The sequence below is a fragment of the Colias eurytheme genome, chromosome 8, assembly GCF_061535395.1.
Source record: "Colias eurytheme isolate Ceu_HAF_F1 chromosome 8, ilColEury1 Martin Lab GWU primary, whole genome shotgun sequence".
NCBI classification, from domain to species: Eukaryota; Metazoa; Arthropoda; class Insecta; order Lepidoptera; family Pieridae; genus Colias; species Colias eurytheme.
The window spans coordinates 1,072,967-1,092,059 of NC_142987.1; the positions used below are offsets into that span (position 1 = coordinate 1,072,967).

The following is a 19,093-nucleotide window of genomic DNA, read 5'->3' on the forward strand; positions in this document are numbered from 1 at the left end:
TTTTTAGTTTATGTAATCTTAATAAGATTAAGACCAAAATGTTAAGCCCTTATAAAAGTAAAGAACACACAACTTCGTGGCACAAAATAGCATTTATTTAGTATTGTTCTTACATACATTCGTTATTTTCTAAGGAAATACGTACAAGTAACGTAAGTATATAATTTTTAAGTCTATTATATTGCAGTATATAACCTTTATACATTACTTTAGGCAATGATTAGGCACCATTTTTCTTTATCAAATTATAATTAAATAAAATATACATACTTAACTATGTATTTTATAAGTATAAATATGGCTAAAAATTATGATCACGCATTTCATGGTCATCACAGCTTTGATAAAAAAACCACTCACAATGAACAAAAACAAATGTCTGTTTAAATGGATTGAGCAAATACATAACAACATAAGATATGCCACAGACTAATAATAATATACTACGTATGTTGTGCCTTTTAACTTTTCGTACAGTACGGTATAGGTCTGTAGTTGTATGTATAAAATATTAAATAAGACACAAAATACACAAATAGCAATTTAATTGTTATTCCATATAATAACTATTACATCATACGTAAAAATACGTACATAAACAAAAAAAATAAACAAACGGTTTAATTTTTAATTTATTAGGTAATAAAGTACCTATAGGTATAGTTTTTTTTCAGTCCTCTAGAAAAACTAAAAATTTTGGTTTTTAACCATCCGTGAACCCATTAATTATGTACAATAAAAAATTCCAATCAAATTGATCTAGGTTTTGAGTTGATACACGTACCAACACATAATATATGCTCTAAATTTTAATTTCAATTCTATAAAGTAAAAAAAAACCTAGTCATAAAAATCATGGAGTTTAGTAAATATCAAAACAGAGAGCAGATTTTTATGTTAATATCAAATAATATCACGAGTATGTGGTTATTTTATTTAACTGGGTTTCTGTGTTCGAGGTACGTAATTCTAATATATCACATATTACATATTATTATGTATATTGTACAATACTTAATACCATAGATATTTACTTCTAGCCTTATGTACCTAACAATTATGATGTAAATAAAAAGTGTAGGATAGTTACATTGAATCTTCAAAAAACCGCACACTAACGCACACACGATTTGGACGTCATACTGAGATGGCATGATTGTTACTGCCACATTTTGACACACATTCATAACCAATCTACACCTTTTTTCTTTTATTTTCATTGCCTAACACGACATATATGTTACAACCACGCATGATGTGAAAATCAAATACTTCCCAATTAGGACTAAGTTTTTTATCATCACATTCATGTGTGCGTTAATCAATTCATGTGATTGGTCACAATTAATAGATAGAAGAGAAATATAACCAAATTCATAGTAATAGCTACATATATAGGTATTGTTCGTGAAAAATACAGAAATGTGGAATTATACACAAAACTGGTATAATTTTAAATTACCTTTTAAATTAATTTAAATTAATTACCTTTTTTATAGTTTTTATTCCGTAACACTAAACTCATCATGTGTCATCACATGCGTATAATATACAATTTTTTTACATTTTTTAATTAAGATTTAGCAACAGGATGAGCAGCATCCAGTTCCTTGAACACATAAGTCATCTTCATGATGGCTAGCCACAGGTCCTCATCAGAAATGTCCACGTGGAGACAGAATCGTATCGTCTTACTGTCGAAACCTACTGCTTTTACTATGACACCCTCGTCGTTCGTGGTCTTGCAGTCACCCTGCGGGATTAAAAAATTGTATTTAATATGTATTGTGTATAAAATTAATAAAAGTATAGACAAATGGTTTTGAGTTTCATTTATTCCTTAAATTAAAAGTTAATATTTAAATTATCCTGTAGATAAATATATGAAATTGTATTGTGTGTATTGCAACATAGAAAAAAAGGTTTTTGAGAGAGAATTATGACTATGACTTAAAATTAAAACAGAAAGAGAGCACCCACAATTTTTTCACAATTCATTCAATCATTCATTAGTTCATTCACTCACTTATTCATTAATTAACTCATTCAATCACTCACTAATTCATTCATTAGTTTATTCACTCACTCACTAACTCATTCATTAGTTCATTCACTCACTCACTAACTCATTAAATAGCTCTACATGCATTCACTGACTCATTCATTCATTCACATGCTGGCGCTCTCACACACCTGTGTCTCGTTCAAGGCGACTTGGCTGAGCCTCTATATCAACAGGCCCACGTCTACTGAGACAGACTTAGTAATTTATTCATTCAGTCACCCATTCATTTATAGTTTCATTAGCTCCACCATTTAATAGCTACTCATTCTTTGAGTCACTCACTCTTTCACACATTTTTCAGTCACTCATTCACTCACTCATTCTTTCACTCACTCATCATAAGATTCCCACCTGTGTCTCGTCCAAGGCGACTTGGCCAAGCCTCTTCAGCACCAGGTCGGCGGTGAGTGGGCTGCTGTCAGCTATCTTCAGCATCACGATGTTTGTGTGAACACCTTCCACGTCCACGGAGAACGACTTGAGGAATAGACCTTGCATCGCTGTAATAAAGAATTCACTTAGTTAGCATAAAAGCTCGACACATATTGTCCATTTGCTTGTTAAGATTTTCATTCTTATCGTATTTCAAGTTTCTGATAAGAGAGCAATACCAGAAATCTATACTTAGAAATTCACTGTTAATTTATTCAAAAATTACATTTATTTATTTTGTAGACCATGTTAAGACATCAAAAAGGCTTTGTTGTATTTCATTGGCATTATAAAAAAAATCTTCTACTTTCCGCTATTGCTATTTAAATTAATCTTTAATACATACTTATTATTTTATATGGTAAGGTTTTGAACAACGATATATTCCTATATGGCTTTAGATTTATAGAAATACAAGTACATAATATATTCAATCTTAAATAGATCCTGTCAAATTTCAACATTATCCCTGTCAAGTATGTTTAAAAAATATAAATTATTTGTTTAAAAAAAATGGTTGTCTGTAAAGTCGGTTTACTGACGATATTTGAACGTGACAACGTCCGATTGTGCTTTTTTGTCGCTCGTTCCGCGCTCTCGCTTGCACTTCAAGCCTTACATGGAACGCCTCAGAGCGAGGTAACGCCGCATGAGTCATGTTTTTTCGTGCGTGCAGCCGGCTCTATCGAATTATAAGACGTTGTCACGTCAAAAAGTTATTTATTGAAAAATCATATTATTTCTTGCATCAAAGCACTCACTCTTAGCCAATATTTGCGCCCGATTTGATGTATCGTTGTCGGCATCCAGTTAACTCGTCCCGTTGCATTTATATCCATTTCTCTTTTAAATTAGCCACTTTGGGAAATCTATAAATAAATTATTGTGCAAATTGAAAAAATTGCATTGAAAAATTGTTTCGTGCATAAAACGTAGTAAGTACATATATCTCGATGCATAAAACACAAATTTTAAAGTTACAAAATCATAAAAAAAATGTTTGTTCGGATACCTCGGTGCGCGAGTCCGCACTTGGCCGGTTTTTATTTTATTTTTTGCAATTATTCCTCTATCTGTGCTAAGATGTTGCTTCGACCAGAATTTCAAGATTCTGGATTCACGGGAAGTACCCTGTAGGTTATGATTTCCTTGCGAATGTCGAAATTTGCGATAAATTTCAGCATTTTAACGGCTGTATCTTTTGATTGCGTCGGCTTATATACGTTTGATTTCTTTCGATATAAATTTCAGCTTGATATCTCCTTAAGAGTTTAATGTATTGGTACCTAAGGTTATAATTACATGTAACTAAGACATGTAAGTAACTATAATAATTAATAAGGTGGTAATAAAACAATATTTCAATTTTTCAGTGTTTTATTTCTTTTAACGTTTATCATGCTAATACCACAAAATAACTTAATTATATGCATTAATGTAAATCTTCTCTTATATATAAAAATGAATCGCAAAATGTGTTGGTAAGCGAGAACGGCTGAACCGATTTCGATAATTCTTTTTTTTATTATATTCCTTGAAGTACGAGGATGGTTCTTATGTAGAGAAAACGTAAACATGTACCACGGGCGAAGCCGGGGCGGACCGCTAGTGTAAAATAAATTTACTGACGCATATAACCAAATATAGAGTAACAGTTACAAAAACATTGTAATAATATATATAATTCCATTTCTATCTGCCAAATGATTATACCCTTTTTGATTCAATCGCTACAATGATAAGTTTTTTAGTTTATGTAATCTTAATAAGATTAAGACCAAAATGTTAAGCCCTTATAAAAGTAAAGAACACACAACTTCGTGGCACAAAATAGCATTTATTTAGTATTGTTCTTACATACATTCGTTATTTTCTAAGGAAATACGTACAAGTAACGTAAGTATATAATTTTTAAGTCTATTATATTGCAGTATATAACCTTTATACATTACTTTAGGCAATGATTAGGCACCATTTTTCTTTATCAAATTATAATTAAATAAAATATACATACTTAACTATGTATTTTATAAGTATAAATATGGCTAAAAATTATGATCACGCATTTCATGGTCATCACAGCTTTGATAAAAAAACCACTCACAATGAACAAAAACAAATGTCTGTTTAAATGGATTGAGCAAATACATAACAACATAAGATATGCCACAGACTAATAATAATATACTACGTATGTTGTGCCTTTTAACTTTTCGTACAGTACGGTATAGGTCTGTAGTTGTATGTATAAAATATTAAATAAGACACAAAATACACAAATAGCAATTTAATTGTTATTCCATATAATAACTATTACATCATACGTAAAAATACGTACATAAACAAAAAAAATAAACAAACGGTTTAATTTTTAATTTATTAGGTAATAAAGTACCTATAGGTATAGTTTTTTTTCAGTCCTCTAGAAAAACTAAAAATTTTGGTTTTTAACCATCCGTGAACCCATTAATTATGTACAATAAAAAATTCCAATCAAATTGATCTAGGTTTTGAGTTGATACACGTACCAACACATAATATATGCTCTAAATTTTAATTTCAATTCTATAAAGTAAAAAAAAACCTAGTCATAAAAATCATGGAGTTTAGTAAATATCAAAACAGAGAGCAGATTTTTAAGTTAATATCAAATAATATCACGAGTATGTGGTTATTTTATTTAACTGGGTTTCTGTGTTCGAGGTACGTAATTCTAATATATCACATATTACATATTATGTATATTGTACAATACTTAATACCATAGATATTTACTTCTAGCCTTATGTACCTAACAATTATGATGTAAATAAAAAGTGTAGGATAGTTACATTGAATCTTCAAAAAACCGCACACTAACGCACACACGATTTGGACGTCATACTGAGATGGCATGATTGTTACTGCCACATTTTGACACACATTCATAACCAATCTACACCTTTTTTCTTTTATTTTCATTGCCTAACACGACATATATGTTACAACCACGCATGATGTGAAAATCAAATACTTCCCAATTAGGACTAAGTTTTTTATCATCACATTCATGTGTGCGTTAATCAATTCATGTGATTGGTCACAATTAATAGATAGAAGAGAAATATAACCAAATTCATAGTAATAGCTACATATATAGGTATTGTTCGTGAAAAATACAGAAATGTGGAATTATACACAAAACTGGTATAATTTTAAATTACCTTTTAAATTAATTTAAATTAATTACCTTTTTTATAGTTTTTATTCCGTAACACCAAACTCATCACGTGTCATCACATGCGTATAATATACAATTTTTTTACATTTTTTAATTAAGATTTAGCAACAGGATGAGCAGCATCCAGTTCCTTGAACACATAAGTCATCTTCATGATGGCCAGCCACAGGTCCTCATCAGAAATGTCCACGTGGAGACAGAATCGTATCGTCTTACTGTCGAAACCTACTGCTTTTACTATGACACCCTCGTCGTTTGTTGTTTTGCAGTCACCCTGCGGGATTAATTAATTGTATTTAATATGTATTGTGTATAAAATAAATAAAAGTATAGACAAATGGTTTTGAGTTTCATTTATTCCTTAAATTAAAAGTTAATATTCAAAATAATCACTCATTCATTCATTCACATGCTGGCGCTCTCACTCACTATTACATTACCACCTGTGTCTCGTCAAAGGCGACTTGGCCGAGTCTCTATAGAAACAGGCCCACGTCTACTGAGAAAGACTTAGTAATTTATTCATTCATTCAGTCACCCATTCATTTATAGTTTCATTAGCTCCACCATTTAATAGCTACTCATTCTTTGAGTCACTCACTCTTTCACACATTTTTCAGTCACTCATTCACTCACTCATTCTTTCACTCACTCATCATAAGATTCCCACCTGTGTCTCGTCCAAGGCGACTTGGCCGAGCCTCTTCAGCACCAGGTCGGCGGTGAGCGGGCTGCTGTCAGCTATCTTCAGCATCACGATGTTTGTGTGGACACCTTCCACGTCCACGGAGAACGACTTGAGGAATAGACCTTGCATCGCTGTAATAAAGAAATTTATTCACTGTTAATTTATTCAAAAATTACATTTATTTATTTGTAGACCACGTTAAAACATCAAAAAGGCTTTGTTGTATTTCATTGGCATTATAAGAAAAAAATCTTCTATTTTCCGCTATTGCTATTGAAATTAATCTTTAATACATACTTATTATTTTATCTGGTAAGGTTTTGAGCACGATATAATATTATTATATGGCTTTAGATTTATAGAAATACAAGTACATAATATATTCAATCTTAAATGTATCCTGTCAAATTTCAACATTATCCCTGTCAAGTATGTTTAAAAAATATAAATTATTTGTTTAAAAAAATTGGTTGTCTGTAAAGTCGGTTTACTGACGACAGTTGAACGTGACAACGTCCGATTGTGCTTCTTTGTCGCTCGTTCCGCGCTCTCGCTTGCACTTCAAGCCTTACATGGAACGCCTCAGAGCGAGGTAACGCCGCATGGGTCATGTTTTTTCGTGCGTGCAGCCGGCTCTATCGAATTATAAGACGTTGTCACGTCAAAAAGTTATTTCTTGAAAAATCATATTATTTCTTGCATCAAAGTACTCACTCTTAGCCAATATTTGCGCCCGTTTATGGTCAAACGCCAATCTCGGCACGGTCTCATCGATCGCCACTACAGCAGCGGCCGCCAGCACGCCGGCCTGCCGCATGCCGCCACCGAGCATCTTGCGCATGCGACGGGCTCTGGGAAATACCCATTAATTTAGGGATTTAAAGCGAAATTGTTGATTATTTCAAGAAAGAAAGAATGTTTATTCAGCATCACACAAAACAAACAGAAAAGAAAATACATACAAAAATCAATGAAAAATACCATAAAAAAGGTAGATTTACTTCAAGTCTGATGAGCATTAATAACTTAATAGTTTGTGTGTTTTCTTTAAATATTAAAATTTCCATTCTTATAGTTATCATTTTTCAAGTATTTCAAGTTTCTGATAAAAGAGCAATACCACAGATTACTAAAAAGTTTGGCAATAGTGATTATCCTAGAAAATGCTTAGTTAAAACTCTCCTACCAACTAACCTAGAGATAAATGATTAGACCTTAATATTATAAGCAAATCTAACTGCTCAATAAAGTGGTAGGATCCCACGAGCGCGGATCCCACGGGAGCAGCCAATCCCTTACTAAAACAGACGGATATAGAGTCACAGCCTTTCACCAATCTCGCCGGTGTTTCCTTCAGCGCTTCGCTCGCGTTCATCAACCGAGCGCCGTCCATGTGCAGTGGGATGCTGTGCTTCTGGCATAGAGCGGAGATTTTGTCCAACCAGTCTAGGGGTAGTACCTGAGTGAGAAGAATTTGTTTGTGAATGGCAAATAATAGTGGGTTTGTAAAATAGGAATTTCGCTTCAAGGAACTTCTCATTGCAATTGCAAAAAAGCCAATTAGTGTGCATTATATAACTATGTAGAACTTGAACATAAAAACTCATTTGACAGAAAGTGAAAACAATGTATAGATTTTTGTCTGTTGGCATGTTTATATAAGACTCACACAAATATACAGCAGGAATGTAACGTATTTTCACTGATAATTTCTGAAAGGTCGAAATTAAAATATTGACACATTTTACTTGGAATATGGATAATATTTTTAAGCTATTGCATAGCTTCTATCGCGGACCTTGAGCGCGGGGACCGAATCCAGAAATTCAGTAACGAAAAAACCTCACGCTCCCCACTCCGACGGGCACGGAGGTGTGGCTTGAAGGCATAGCATGCAATAGCTTTACCGCGGCAGTCCCCGAGTGCCACGCGTCTTTTTTTTTCTATAAAATATCACACTCACCTTCCCCCCACAAGCATTATGCGTGTTTTCAATAGCCACCATAGATGTGATGGGTTCATGAATATCACCGCCTCGTATCCGACTCTCCAGCTCCTTGAGATCGAAGGTGCCATCTGGTTTGTTTTGTATCGTGCTTAACAATACTCCCGCTATGTGTGATGCACCTCCTGGAAAAATACAAAATTAAAAAAATTATTTAATGCTAAAAAATTTGATGTAATTGTTTACAGTGAGGGTAAAAATAATGAAATTCACGCCAGTATTTTTACATATCCGCCATGAAAGATAAAACAAATATTTAAGCGTGATTTAATGCGAGTTTTTAATCGTAATTGATAATAGCAACATCTATATTCAAATGATGGTAAATTTATTTTCAAGTTCAATCAAAATTCAAATGAAAAACAGAGGGCCGCTATCATAAGAATAATATTGCGTTTAAAAAGAGTCATTTTAAGAAAAAATTGCTTATCATCGCTAGCGATGGGACTAGTCCCACTCACACTTTTTATATTACCAATTATTTCATATATCTTTTTATATGCATTTGTTTATATCTGAAATGTGCAATCTAGTGCATATTAAACAGGTCAGCAGATATCTGAGATACATAAACAATGTCTTATCATTTATTCAATACAAAATATATGTGTCAAAATATAATATTAATGAAAACCAATTCAATATCTTCTATCAATCCTGCTACCAATAATATATGGCAGATTTAGAAATAAAAATAAATATATGTAGGTAATATGTATATTTAATTATTCATTCATTATGCCTCTGTAAGATTGTAAAAACTGTGAGATAAAATTGAACTGGTGAGCTTGCAAATTGTAAAAAAAATTGTGAACTGTAACATAGTTTTTAAAATTTACTTAAAATTAAACACATAATTTTTCATTCCCTGATTATAATCTAATAAAATGAAACCGTTAAATTCTGAAATTGCATTCTACTCAATCTAATGTTGATTACAATTTTATGGTCATGGGTATAGGTAAAATTAATTATTATTCAAAAGGAAGCAATAAAAAATGGCATAAAAAAACAGCATGTATATATTTTAAAGTCCACTCACTAATTGCTAACACAGGATGACAACACATTCTCATTAATTCAATTTACTTACACAATTACCTTGTTCGTATTTATAAATGTGTGACTTGTTTCCAACTATCGCCTCTGAGCCGCGCTTTTTACAGTGCACCATTACTGTAAGAAAATATTTTATTAATGTTTCATGTGTAGAAAAACATATCTTGGTCTAGCAGGAAAAGGTTTATTATTTATTCATTTAACCATTTATTGTACCACCCCACTTTTTTAATAGTTAATTTATTTTCTAAATTTTACACAATATGGAGTAGAAGGGCCCTCCAAGTAAGTTTAAAATAAAACCTGTGTCAGGAGGACCCGCTCTTCCTTAATCCTTAACTTAAAATATATTCAACATTACAATGTAATAAAATAAGTACATTATTAAATAAGCCCCGCCCTCTGTACATTGTTAAATAAGTTATTAAGTGTTTTAAATTGTCCTATATGGTGTACAATAAAGAATTTTTCATTCATTCATTCATTTCATTCATTTATTCAAGTACAAAAGTGCAATTTAATATAAAAAAAAATAGAAATTGATTTTAATAACGGATATACCTAGTAAGTGTGCCTGATCCTCATTCCAATGTGACAAAATAATGTATGAATTCAAATAAAGATTTTATTTATTTATTTATTTTACCCACCATCAAAAATATGTAGGCTACATAAAATTCTTGGTTGTTAAGATGTTGTAAATTATTAATAAAACTGTTTTGGGTCAGTGCCTCAATATTATGAAATTGGGTTAATAATAATATACGGGCATCCGCAACTCAACACTCATGACATTGGGTTTTACAAAACTATAGTTAGGTAAGTGTAGCTTTGGATTATCCACCAGCAAAATTATCAGTAAAACAGTATAAATACTTAAAGTAATAAATCAGCCTTCAGACAAAAAATAGTTGTGAGAAAATTCTTCTAACTACGCAATAAGGAAAAATTATGACATTAATCTGCTTATTTTTTGTAGGAATTACAATGATTAATGTTTAATTTATTCCAATTGCAAATTAACACAGACCATTGGCCTTAATAGATTTCATTGATATTTTTTTAATTTTACCATGATAGGCTTTCAAAGAAATTATTTTAATTAATACCCTCCATCGCAATCTATAACAATAATAAAATTGGAGTGTCTGTTTTTAATATTAAAATAATCGCTTTTTATTAATTGCCTATAGATGTACATATAACAAAATAGTAATTTCTACTATTTTTGTCTGTCTATTTGTTTCGGCTTATCTCTGGAATGACTGGACCGATTTTGATAGGACTTTCACTGACAGATAGCTGATATTACAAGGAGTAACTAAGGCTTTTTATACTGATATTCCCACAAGAACATTAGGATTAACTCATTCTCGCGGGTGAAACTGGGCGCAGCTAGTATAATATAAAACTTGCATGCATTTAGACTTTTAGAGGCATGTTGAAGAAAACTTCAAAATATCTTACCCTATTTGAAAAATCATTTTTAGTATTCCATTAACTATCAAATAAACATAAATATCTTCTTTATTTAAAAAAGAAACTCAAGTTGGTTGCTTACCAATAACCATAATATGTACATATTTAAATCATATTTAGTTTTTTATTTGTGTTCGATTGAATTAGGAATAAAACCTGATAAATTTGAAAAAAATAAATCTAACCAAGCAATTGCATTATATATTTTAACAAAGGAAAGAAGGATATTTTAAATACCTATTCAATATAATTATATGTAAATAAACAGCTATAAATTAAATCTTACCAGCAATAAGGTTAGCCATAGTGCCACTCGGTACAAAAAGCGCAGCCTGTTTACCCAAAAGGGTAGCAATTTTACTTTCCAGCGTGTTCACCGTGGGATCTTCTCCAAATACATCATCTCCAAGAGCAGAGTTAACCATCGCATGTCGCATGGACTTGGATGGCTTAGTTACGGTATCAGACCGTAGATCAACTATGTATGCCATTATAAAATATTCTAACTCAAAACTATGAACGAAACAACCGCTTAAACTGCTAAGCGTGATCAAACTGAACTTGTTCGCTTACTTTTTATCCTTATATAACAATTAACAAAAACTTGTTGACGATAACCAAATTATTTGTGTGATACAATTATATTTCAAGTGTTAAACTGGATTGTTATTATTATATTGTGTTGATAAACATGTCAAAAGGTTACTTTATTGTCAAATTAAACAGTTTCCGTAATTATTACAGAAATAGATAATTTTTGATAACAATTGTTAACAATATGACAAGTGCAGTATTGCCAATTCTGCACTTTATTTTCGCCAGAATAAATTTAAAATAAGAATCAATTGGAAAAAAAAAGACGGGTTGCACTCCGGGAGTGCCGGCAGACCGCAGAGGTGAAAACTTGATTATTAACGTTGAGCATGTTTGATATCCATCCGTCTTACGCTTTTTCGATCAGGTCACGTGTAGAAAGCCGCTAAAGAAGTTTTCACTTCAAAAAAGAAAAATATATTTACATTTATCTCTCTCTCTCTCTCTCTCGCTTGCACTTCTTTCTAACATAAAAGAAAAGCAACAACACTGAGAGCGTTTAATTTCCATCCCAGAGTGAGAATAAAGTAAAGCTTGAATTGATTTATGCACCAGTCTATATCTTTTCATTATATTATTACGTTTAACCCACATAACTTCTTACTTTTCAAGTTTTCACATTACACTTTCTTAAAAAGGTATAATTTTCTACAAACACAGTTATCCTATATTCCCTAAATTCAAGGAAAATGCCCGAGTTGGTTACCCTGACATAAGACACAGATGACAGTTGTGAGTTGACACTGACAAAGGCCACTATTAAAAAAAGGTTTGGTAAGCAACAAAAAAGCTTCGATATTGCAAAAAAATGTTAACAAATGAAACATTTTATGAAATAGAATCAAAAATAAAAACAGTTAATTTTTCAAGGCAAGACTAATAATGATATTTTAAATATTTATAAATAAACTGTTTTTGAACGCACGATTACCTTGTCATCTATACTCTATACCTCTGTGACAGTCTAAATAAAATCGTCGCATTTCATTGGTGGATATTCAAATTCTGAGATGGAAGAAAAAAATTGGCCAATCTTGTTAAAGATATTACTTGTAACTTTTTTCATCTTGCAATGACATCAGACGTAATTGTTTGACGATGGTTTGACGTAAAAATATAGCTGGAGTGACTTGGACGTTCAGTTTCTTTCGTTTATAATAAGAAAGTGATTTTCATGTGTATTTTGCGTAAGGACAATCTTTAGTGTTTATTTTATAATTGGATTATGATATACTGACACGTCCGTCCATTTATACATCGATATATCCGACCAAAAACGTGAATTCGGGCGTCGACCGGTCCATCCCTCCTACCCGAAACCGTTGCTGCTGTCATTCGTGTCAGTAGCAGACAGCAGTCGTCATTTTATACGTGTCGTGCCGCCGCGATACACGGTTAAAGAGCCGGTCGGTTTCAACAACGTGTTGTGTGTAGTGTCGGTCTTTGCGACCGTTTAATGTGGTATACAGTGCCGGTGTTAGGTTATCGTAAGGGTCGCGCGGCGTGATTGGGCGCGATGGTGGATATGGATAGGAACGACCCAGAACTCCGCTACCTGTCGGTGGATCGGAACAGTTTCAATGATCCGGCGACGCAGGCGGAGTGGACTCAGAAGCGTTTGGTGTGGGTCCCGCACGAGACCCAGGGGTTCGTGGCCGCGGGGATCAAAGGCGAGCGCGGAGATGAGGTGGAAGTCGAGATCGCGGAGTCGGGGAAGCGGATGCTGGTGCAGATTGATGATATACAGAAGATGAATCCGCCCAAGTTCGACAAGGTGGAGGATATGGCGGAGCTGACCTGCCTGAACGAGGCATCAGTGCTGCACAACATCAAGGATCGATATTATTCTGGCCTCATTTATGTAAGTATTTTATTGTATTATGAGACCTTTAAAATAGTAATTTAATAACCATCATAACCATCCTTTGTCCCTTAAATATTATAATCAAATCAAATTTTTCTCTCTGTTGCCACTCTGTATGTTATTTATTTAAAAAATGACCTTGAGCATCTTTTAGGTCTTCTAGACAAGCATTCACAATCCAGCTAACATATTCCGTTACTATTGTAATCATAATAATATTTATCTTGCTTTAAAGATATGGTAAATCCTACTGATATACAATGAAGAAGAAAATATTGTAATAACAAGTATTAGGAATAAGGCAGGATATTCATCAGTTAATATATATATCTAACTAGCTTTCTGCCTGCGGCTTCGCCCGCGTTTTCAAAGAAAAACCCGCATAGTTCCCGTTCCCGGGGGATTTCCGGGATAAAACCTAGCCTATGTTACTCGTGGATAATGTAGCTTTCGAATGGTGAAAGAATTTTTAAAATCGGTCCAGTAGTTTATGAGCCTATTCATTACAATCAAACAAACAAACAAACAAAGTTTTCCTCTTTATAATATTAGTGTAGAAGTGTAGATTAGGTTAATTAAAAACTAAACACTACTGTAATGGTATATTTCATCATTCAAATTAGACCACACTATCTAGAAAGTATAATTAAGGTACTAAAACATAAGGATATCTAAAACGTTAAGTTACATTTTCATTATCTATGAGCATGTTATTAACATTTGATAGCATAAGGAGGTCTTTATATCAATACCTTGAGCTGTCCCAGGTGTTTTAAAGTGAATCATATTATGTTTAAAGTGATGTCATGCTTAAACAAACTTTTTTTGGTTTTACTGCCCATTGTATGCTGCATATGTGTGAGGTGTGTCATTTTCACTTAACATTTGTTAGTAGCGACACAGACAACATGGTATAATGGTATTTCTATGTTAGAGACTTGACCAGTGTGACTAAATGATCTAGATATAAATATATGCGACTAAATAATTCTCATGATTCTTATGGCAGTGTGAAACTTATCAGTTTTATGTTAGTTTTGATAGACTTAAGGACAAAATTTAATTTGCCCATTACTATTTCACACATATGTAAACTTTATAAAAATCTACCTAAATAGAAATTACATTCATAAAGTCTATGGAACAGAGTGTACTTAAAATTGAAATTACAAAATGCACTTTAACACCACAAAAGGAATTAGTTATGTTGCAAAATTCACAAAAGCCATATTTCCAAGAAATTTTACTTTGTTTCAATTATAATTATGATTTATGAGTAATCCTTATTTATACTCCAAATCTGGAAATTTTGAATAAGTAATTTATACATAACCAATAAGTACAGTCAAGGAATCAAGGAAAATTAAGTATACATATTGCTTTTAGCTGTAATTCATGATGTCATAATTTTTGATAATGCTTTAATTTACTGAAATTCATCATCAATTTAATAAATAATAACTTTTAACATGGTTTCCATAGTTAACATAACAGTAATTAAGAATTACTTTGCTTATAATGTTTCATTGTGTAATTACTGCTATACAATGTATTGGACATAGAAATTAATTACTTCAAAAGTCCAAGCTTAATGTCTGTTGCTAATTGAACTTAGTTCTATAATGATCATTAAAATTAATTACTTGCATTTGCACAACAAGATAAATTAATATATGAACAGTACCTTCTTTGGGATTGAATGTTTCCAATTTAATTGTTGCATGATGTGTGGGTTTGGTTTAAAGGACTGGCCTATAAAATTTAATTATTTTATTAGAATTATGCACTATAGATGTTGAGCCTTATCCAAAGAATTTTACTCTCGGGTTTTTTACAAAATGTGCTAAAGTTGAATAGTTACCAAAAATTGGAAAGAATATTCTAATCTGTTTAGTATTGTCAATAATTTTTTTTGTGAGGAAGTAATCTCCCCCAGATGTTATCCCTCAGAGTATAATATTCTAAAGCACAATTTTTTATATTTTTGCCTATCAAAGAATTCTTCATGTAAAATTCCAACCTTAAAAACTTTCTGACCGCTATAGATTATTTTATCACAAGCTGAGTCATGTTACTCTTTGTCTTTTCGGTAGGTTGTGTATAAATATGTTATCTATTTGAATAAACAGTGGTTTAGAGGCTAAATAAAAACTATATTTACATTATACTGTAGCTACCAGTGATCTCATGTGATTGTCATTTATGATATCATAATCAAGCCCTTATTGTGTTTTACCAAATTGTTATAAACTACAATTTTAACTTGTAAGGTTTTGTTGGGCATGTTTGTTATAACTACTCATAAACAACTACAATTAATTTATCTAACTATTTTCTTGGAGGACCTGTATGGATGTAGTTTTTCAATAAACCTGTACAGTACTCCTTGGAACAAAGGAAGTATTAGTGATATCTAAGTAATTGAATCTTAGTAATTAATATTCAGAATCTACTGGATATCTGCAAGATATTCTGCATGGATATGATATGCAGTTCTTTTCAGACTGTGTACTATTTTGATAATAACTTGGGTGAATTTTAAACTTTGTTGTAATGATGTTAAGGTTCAAATTAGTATAGCATGATATAAATTCACTAATTTACATTTCCACTTATGTTGGTGATGAAAATCTTGTTAAATGTTTTGGTTGTTCTGTGATGTCATACATATTGCATTCCAATTAGCATCTGCAAGCTGCACAAACAAATTTTCCTTGCTGTTACCTCATTATTTATTGTTTGAAATACAAATTTCTCTCAATATGTTAATGTTTTCCATAACATTTTAGTACATTTTCTTACGATTAATGTAATTTTTAATCAAGTGATTCTCCAATGTGTTGTAACTAATTATCAGAATATGTTATTGATTTAAGTTGATGTATTATTTCCCTTTACATGGTGTTTTCTGTCTGAAGCTGTGTAAATATGCTTTTTCATGTTCACCTAGCTTACTACACGGTTATTAGAGAAAGCTTCGTTTTACAACGTTATATATCAACGTTTTCCTCGGGCCGTGTCGCGGGCCAGCCATAATTCTCCGCCGTGACTCATGTTGGAACAATAGCCCATGCTTCACGATGTTTTCCATGGCACCACATTACGGTAATGACAACAATCGTGTGTTTCGAAAATTGTATCGTATTGTCGGCTCTATTGACGCTCCACTGAATCAATGACATTATTTTTGCGCCGTTTTTGGTGCCTTTTGGCGCGCTGCTTGCGTACACGTTATGGGCGACGATTACTCCCGATTCGATTAATTTATTTCGTTCGATAAGATATTGTGACGCAAATTGAGCTGAGCACTTTGTTGGATTATTTGCGTAACATTATTTGTACCGTTGAAGTATCAGGATGGAATATATTTCAATAAGTTCTGGCCGCTGTATGCTACGCTTTTGGAACAATATGGTGGATATCGACCACAAAAAGCTAGATATTAGCACCGTTTTGATTTGTACGGGTTAATTCAAGCGTTGGTCAAAGCGTGCTCGAGATGAATGTCAAGGTGAGGCGCGCCGTCGGCCGAATCGGCTACGGCGGTCGTCGACCCGGGCGGTGGGGGGAGGGTGGGTGACGGCCCACGCGAATATGCGCTGCGTTTAACCTCCACCGATGTTCAGCTGCCCTGGTACTTGCGCAGTACATTATCAGATGTTTTGTCTTGTTAAGTAAGACTAATTGCTGTTATTATGCCCCTAGAATATTTTCACGTAGCTTTAAAAGGATCGCGTTAATTGTTATAATTGCCATAATTTACTCTGCTTTATAATAGAAAGAAAAGAAATGTAAATCTACCATACCTATTCATGAATTATAAAAATCAGCTAAATATTATAATTGGTAAATTTTCTATTGTATTAGTATAAAAATTTGTATTACACAAGCTAAATAGTATGCAACAATACATAGGTTTCGAATATCAACAGTATGCTGATGCTAAGTCGTGTGACACGCTTTTTACTCGACTGGGTCATAAAGAAAATGTCATATTTTTAGTCTAGTTATTACAGAGAATGTGTAGAGGTGGATGGATGAAAAATTATAGGCATTACTTTGTATAGCAAAGATAAGGTAAGATAAAACGTTAATCAATAATAACTATTACGTTATAGATATCTCTACGTAACAAGATGTTTTCCGATACGAGTTTCCTGAAGAATTAAGAATCATTCAACGCTTTGCTTAGATGCATCTCTATTCTGAAAAATCGAAGGTATAATCTATGTACGTGCGGTCATTCACCTAGACGAATATGCTCTATTAGTAGCAAAAGTTTAATTCAACATTAAAAAGCGATATCAGGGTTAAGTTCAAACAATAAATACGCGCCAAATAAGATAAGTTGAATGAGCCGAAGTGTTTACGCGACGTTACCAGTGTAAAGTTTAAAATTACACATATCCGTCCGAGATGGTGACTGCGTCTCGTAAATCAGTTTTAATGCTATTCAACTAGCTACGAACATTTATATCGTTACGTAGTGTGTAAATGTTTAAAACAGCATGTTTTAATTTTCAAGGTAGCGATGGACGTCAACAGGATGGGAAGCTTTCAGGGTTATGGGATGTTTCATGGAGTTTCTGTTGTACTGCTGTTACTAAATCTTGGTAATGTTTTCAGGGCCAAATCTGCCACTGTCTTCTATAGTGCTTCTAAAGCTATCGGAAAATGTTTGGATATTAATGCCATCACGTAAATAAATTTAAGAAAAACATTCATTTCATCCCTTTTAATTTGCAAATAACCTCAAACATTTTTATTTGAAAACGACTAGTTAACGCCTACATTGACTAAAACATTTACGGAGCTCAAACCACTTTTATTCTATTTCACCCCACGGATCTGCGTCGCATAAAATGAATCCAAAATTTTAATTTAAACTTTTGGGACTAAAAAGTTTTCGTGGTATAAAATACAAAACATCCATAGTTGTGACACTCGAACACAACGAACTCGCGAACAGGCCCCATTCATATTATAATAATTAATTGCAACTAAATAGTTCGCGTGGGTCGTTATAAATAAACCGGCTATCTTGGGCATTGAGATCGGCGTATAGCATGAGCTATGTGATTGTTCAGCGGGCGATAAACTCCATACGCCTGATAACGCTTATCAGATGGTCCGAGTGGATAACAGCTTGAGTTGTTGGTGTAATGAATTTGCAGGATTTGAGTCGTGAGTCGTATGACAATTTGTGGAGCAAAAGTTTCAGATTAGAAGAGATGACTAGGGTTAAATTTAATTCGTGGTGATATATCTTAGAAAAGAAAAGAAATTTTCGGGATAATAACTGACTAAGTAACTTTGGAAAAGAAATATAATTCTCAGAAAAATGTTGAAGAGTTTTAGAGTGAAATACCTATATCATGATTAATACTAAGCAGTTGCCTTCGAACTATGTATTAAATTGTTTGTTTAGGCTATCGGTTTGCGTTCTATGAACCTTAACGTAATCATATTTCCCGCTAAATCTGTTATGGTATAGATTTACAAAACTGTTTAAATAATACTAAAGGGGTATGTGATGTAAAATAATATCTTTAAAGTGACCACTTTTTCCAATAAATTGTGACTAATTTATTGCACGCCTCATAATTTTCAATTTTAATCCTGCTCTCTCATTAATCTCGTCTCCGAATTTGATAATCAAAAGAATGCCTAGAAACATATGTAAACCA

The 19,093-nt window shown here is 32.7% G+C and overlaps 2 protein-coding genes across 5 annotated transcripts in view; one reads left to right on the plus strand and one right to left on the minus strand.

Annotated features, from left to right (window-relative positions):
• Nucleotides 1-1,510: 1,510 nt before the first annotated feature.
• LOC149906255 (uncharacterized) lies at nt 1,511-11,696 on the minus strand. 2 transcript variants are annotated; one of them, XM_090104333.1, is made up of 7 exons: nt 11,235-11,696; nt 9,512-9,586; nt 8,369-8,535; nt 7,644-7,864; nt 7,120-7,256; nt 2,417-2,565; nt 1,511-1,753 (listed from the first exon to the last, which is right to left on the minus strand). In XM_090104333.1, the coding sequence occupies exons 1-7, from the start codon at nt 11,437-11,439 to the stop codon at nt 1,574-1,576; spliced, it is 1,134 nt and encodes a 377-aa protein (XP_089960459.1). In that variant the 5' UTR covers nt 11,440-11,696; the 3' UTR covers nt 1,511-1,573. The 2 variants fall into 2 exon arrangements, with proteins under 2 accessions (XP_089960459.1, XP_089960458.1); XM_090104332.1 differs by lacking the exons at nt 1,511-1,753; nt 2,417-2,565 and adding exons at nt 5,779-5,991; nt 6,388-6,536.
• Nucleotides 11,697-12,647: 951 nt separating this feature from the next.
• The window catches only part of zip (myosin heavy chain 10), an 81,639-nt gene continuing 75,193 nt past the window's right edge, over nt 12,648-19,093 (plus strand). For 2 of the 3 annotated variants that reach the window (XM_090104256.1, XM_090104257.1), the window contains exon 1: nt 12,648-13,403. In XM_090104256.1, coding sequence (XP_089960382.1) covers nt 13,059-13,403 — 345 coding nt within the window. In that variant the 5' untranslated portion in view covers nt 12,648-13,058. The remainder of the gene's footprint in view (nt 13,404-19,093) is intronic. The other variant, XM_090104255.1, reaches the window with a different exon arrangement.

Bases quoted from the DNA above. Each gene is read 5' to 3' on its own strand.
- LOC149906255 (XM_090104333.1), bottom strand. From the start codon at position 11,439: ATGGCATACATAGTTGATCTACGGTCTGATACCGTAACTAAGCCATCC. The intron at 9,587-11,234 runs GTAAGATTTAAT...ATTTTCTTACAG, and splicing joins TATGGCTAACCTTATTGCTG to TAATGGTGCACTGTAAAAAG. The intron at 7,865-8,368 runs GTGAGTGTGATA...CTTCTCACTCAG, and splicing joins ATAATGCTTGTGGGGGGAAG to GTACTACCCCTAGACTGGTT.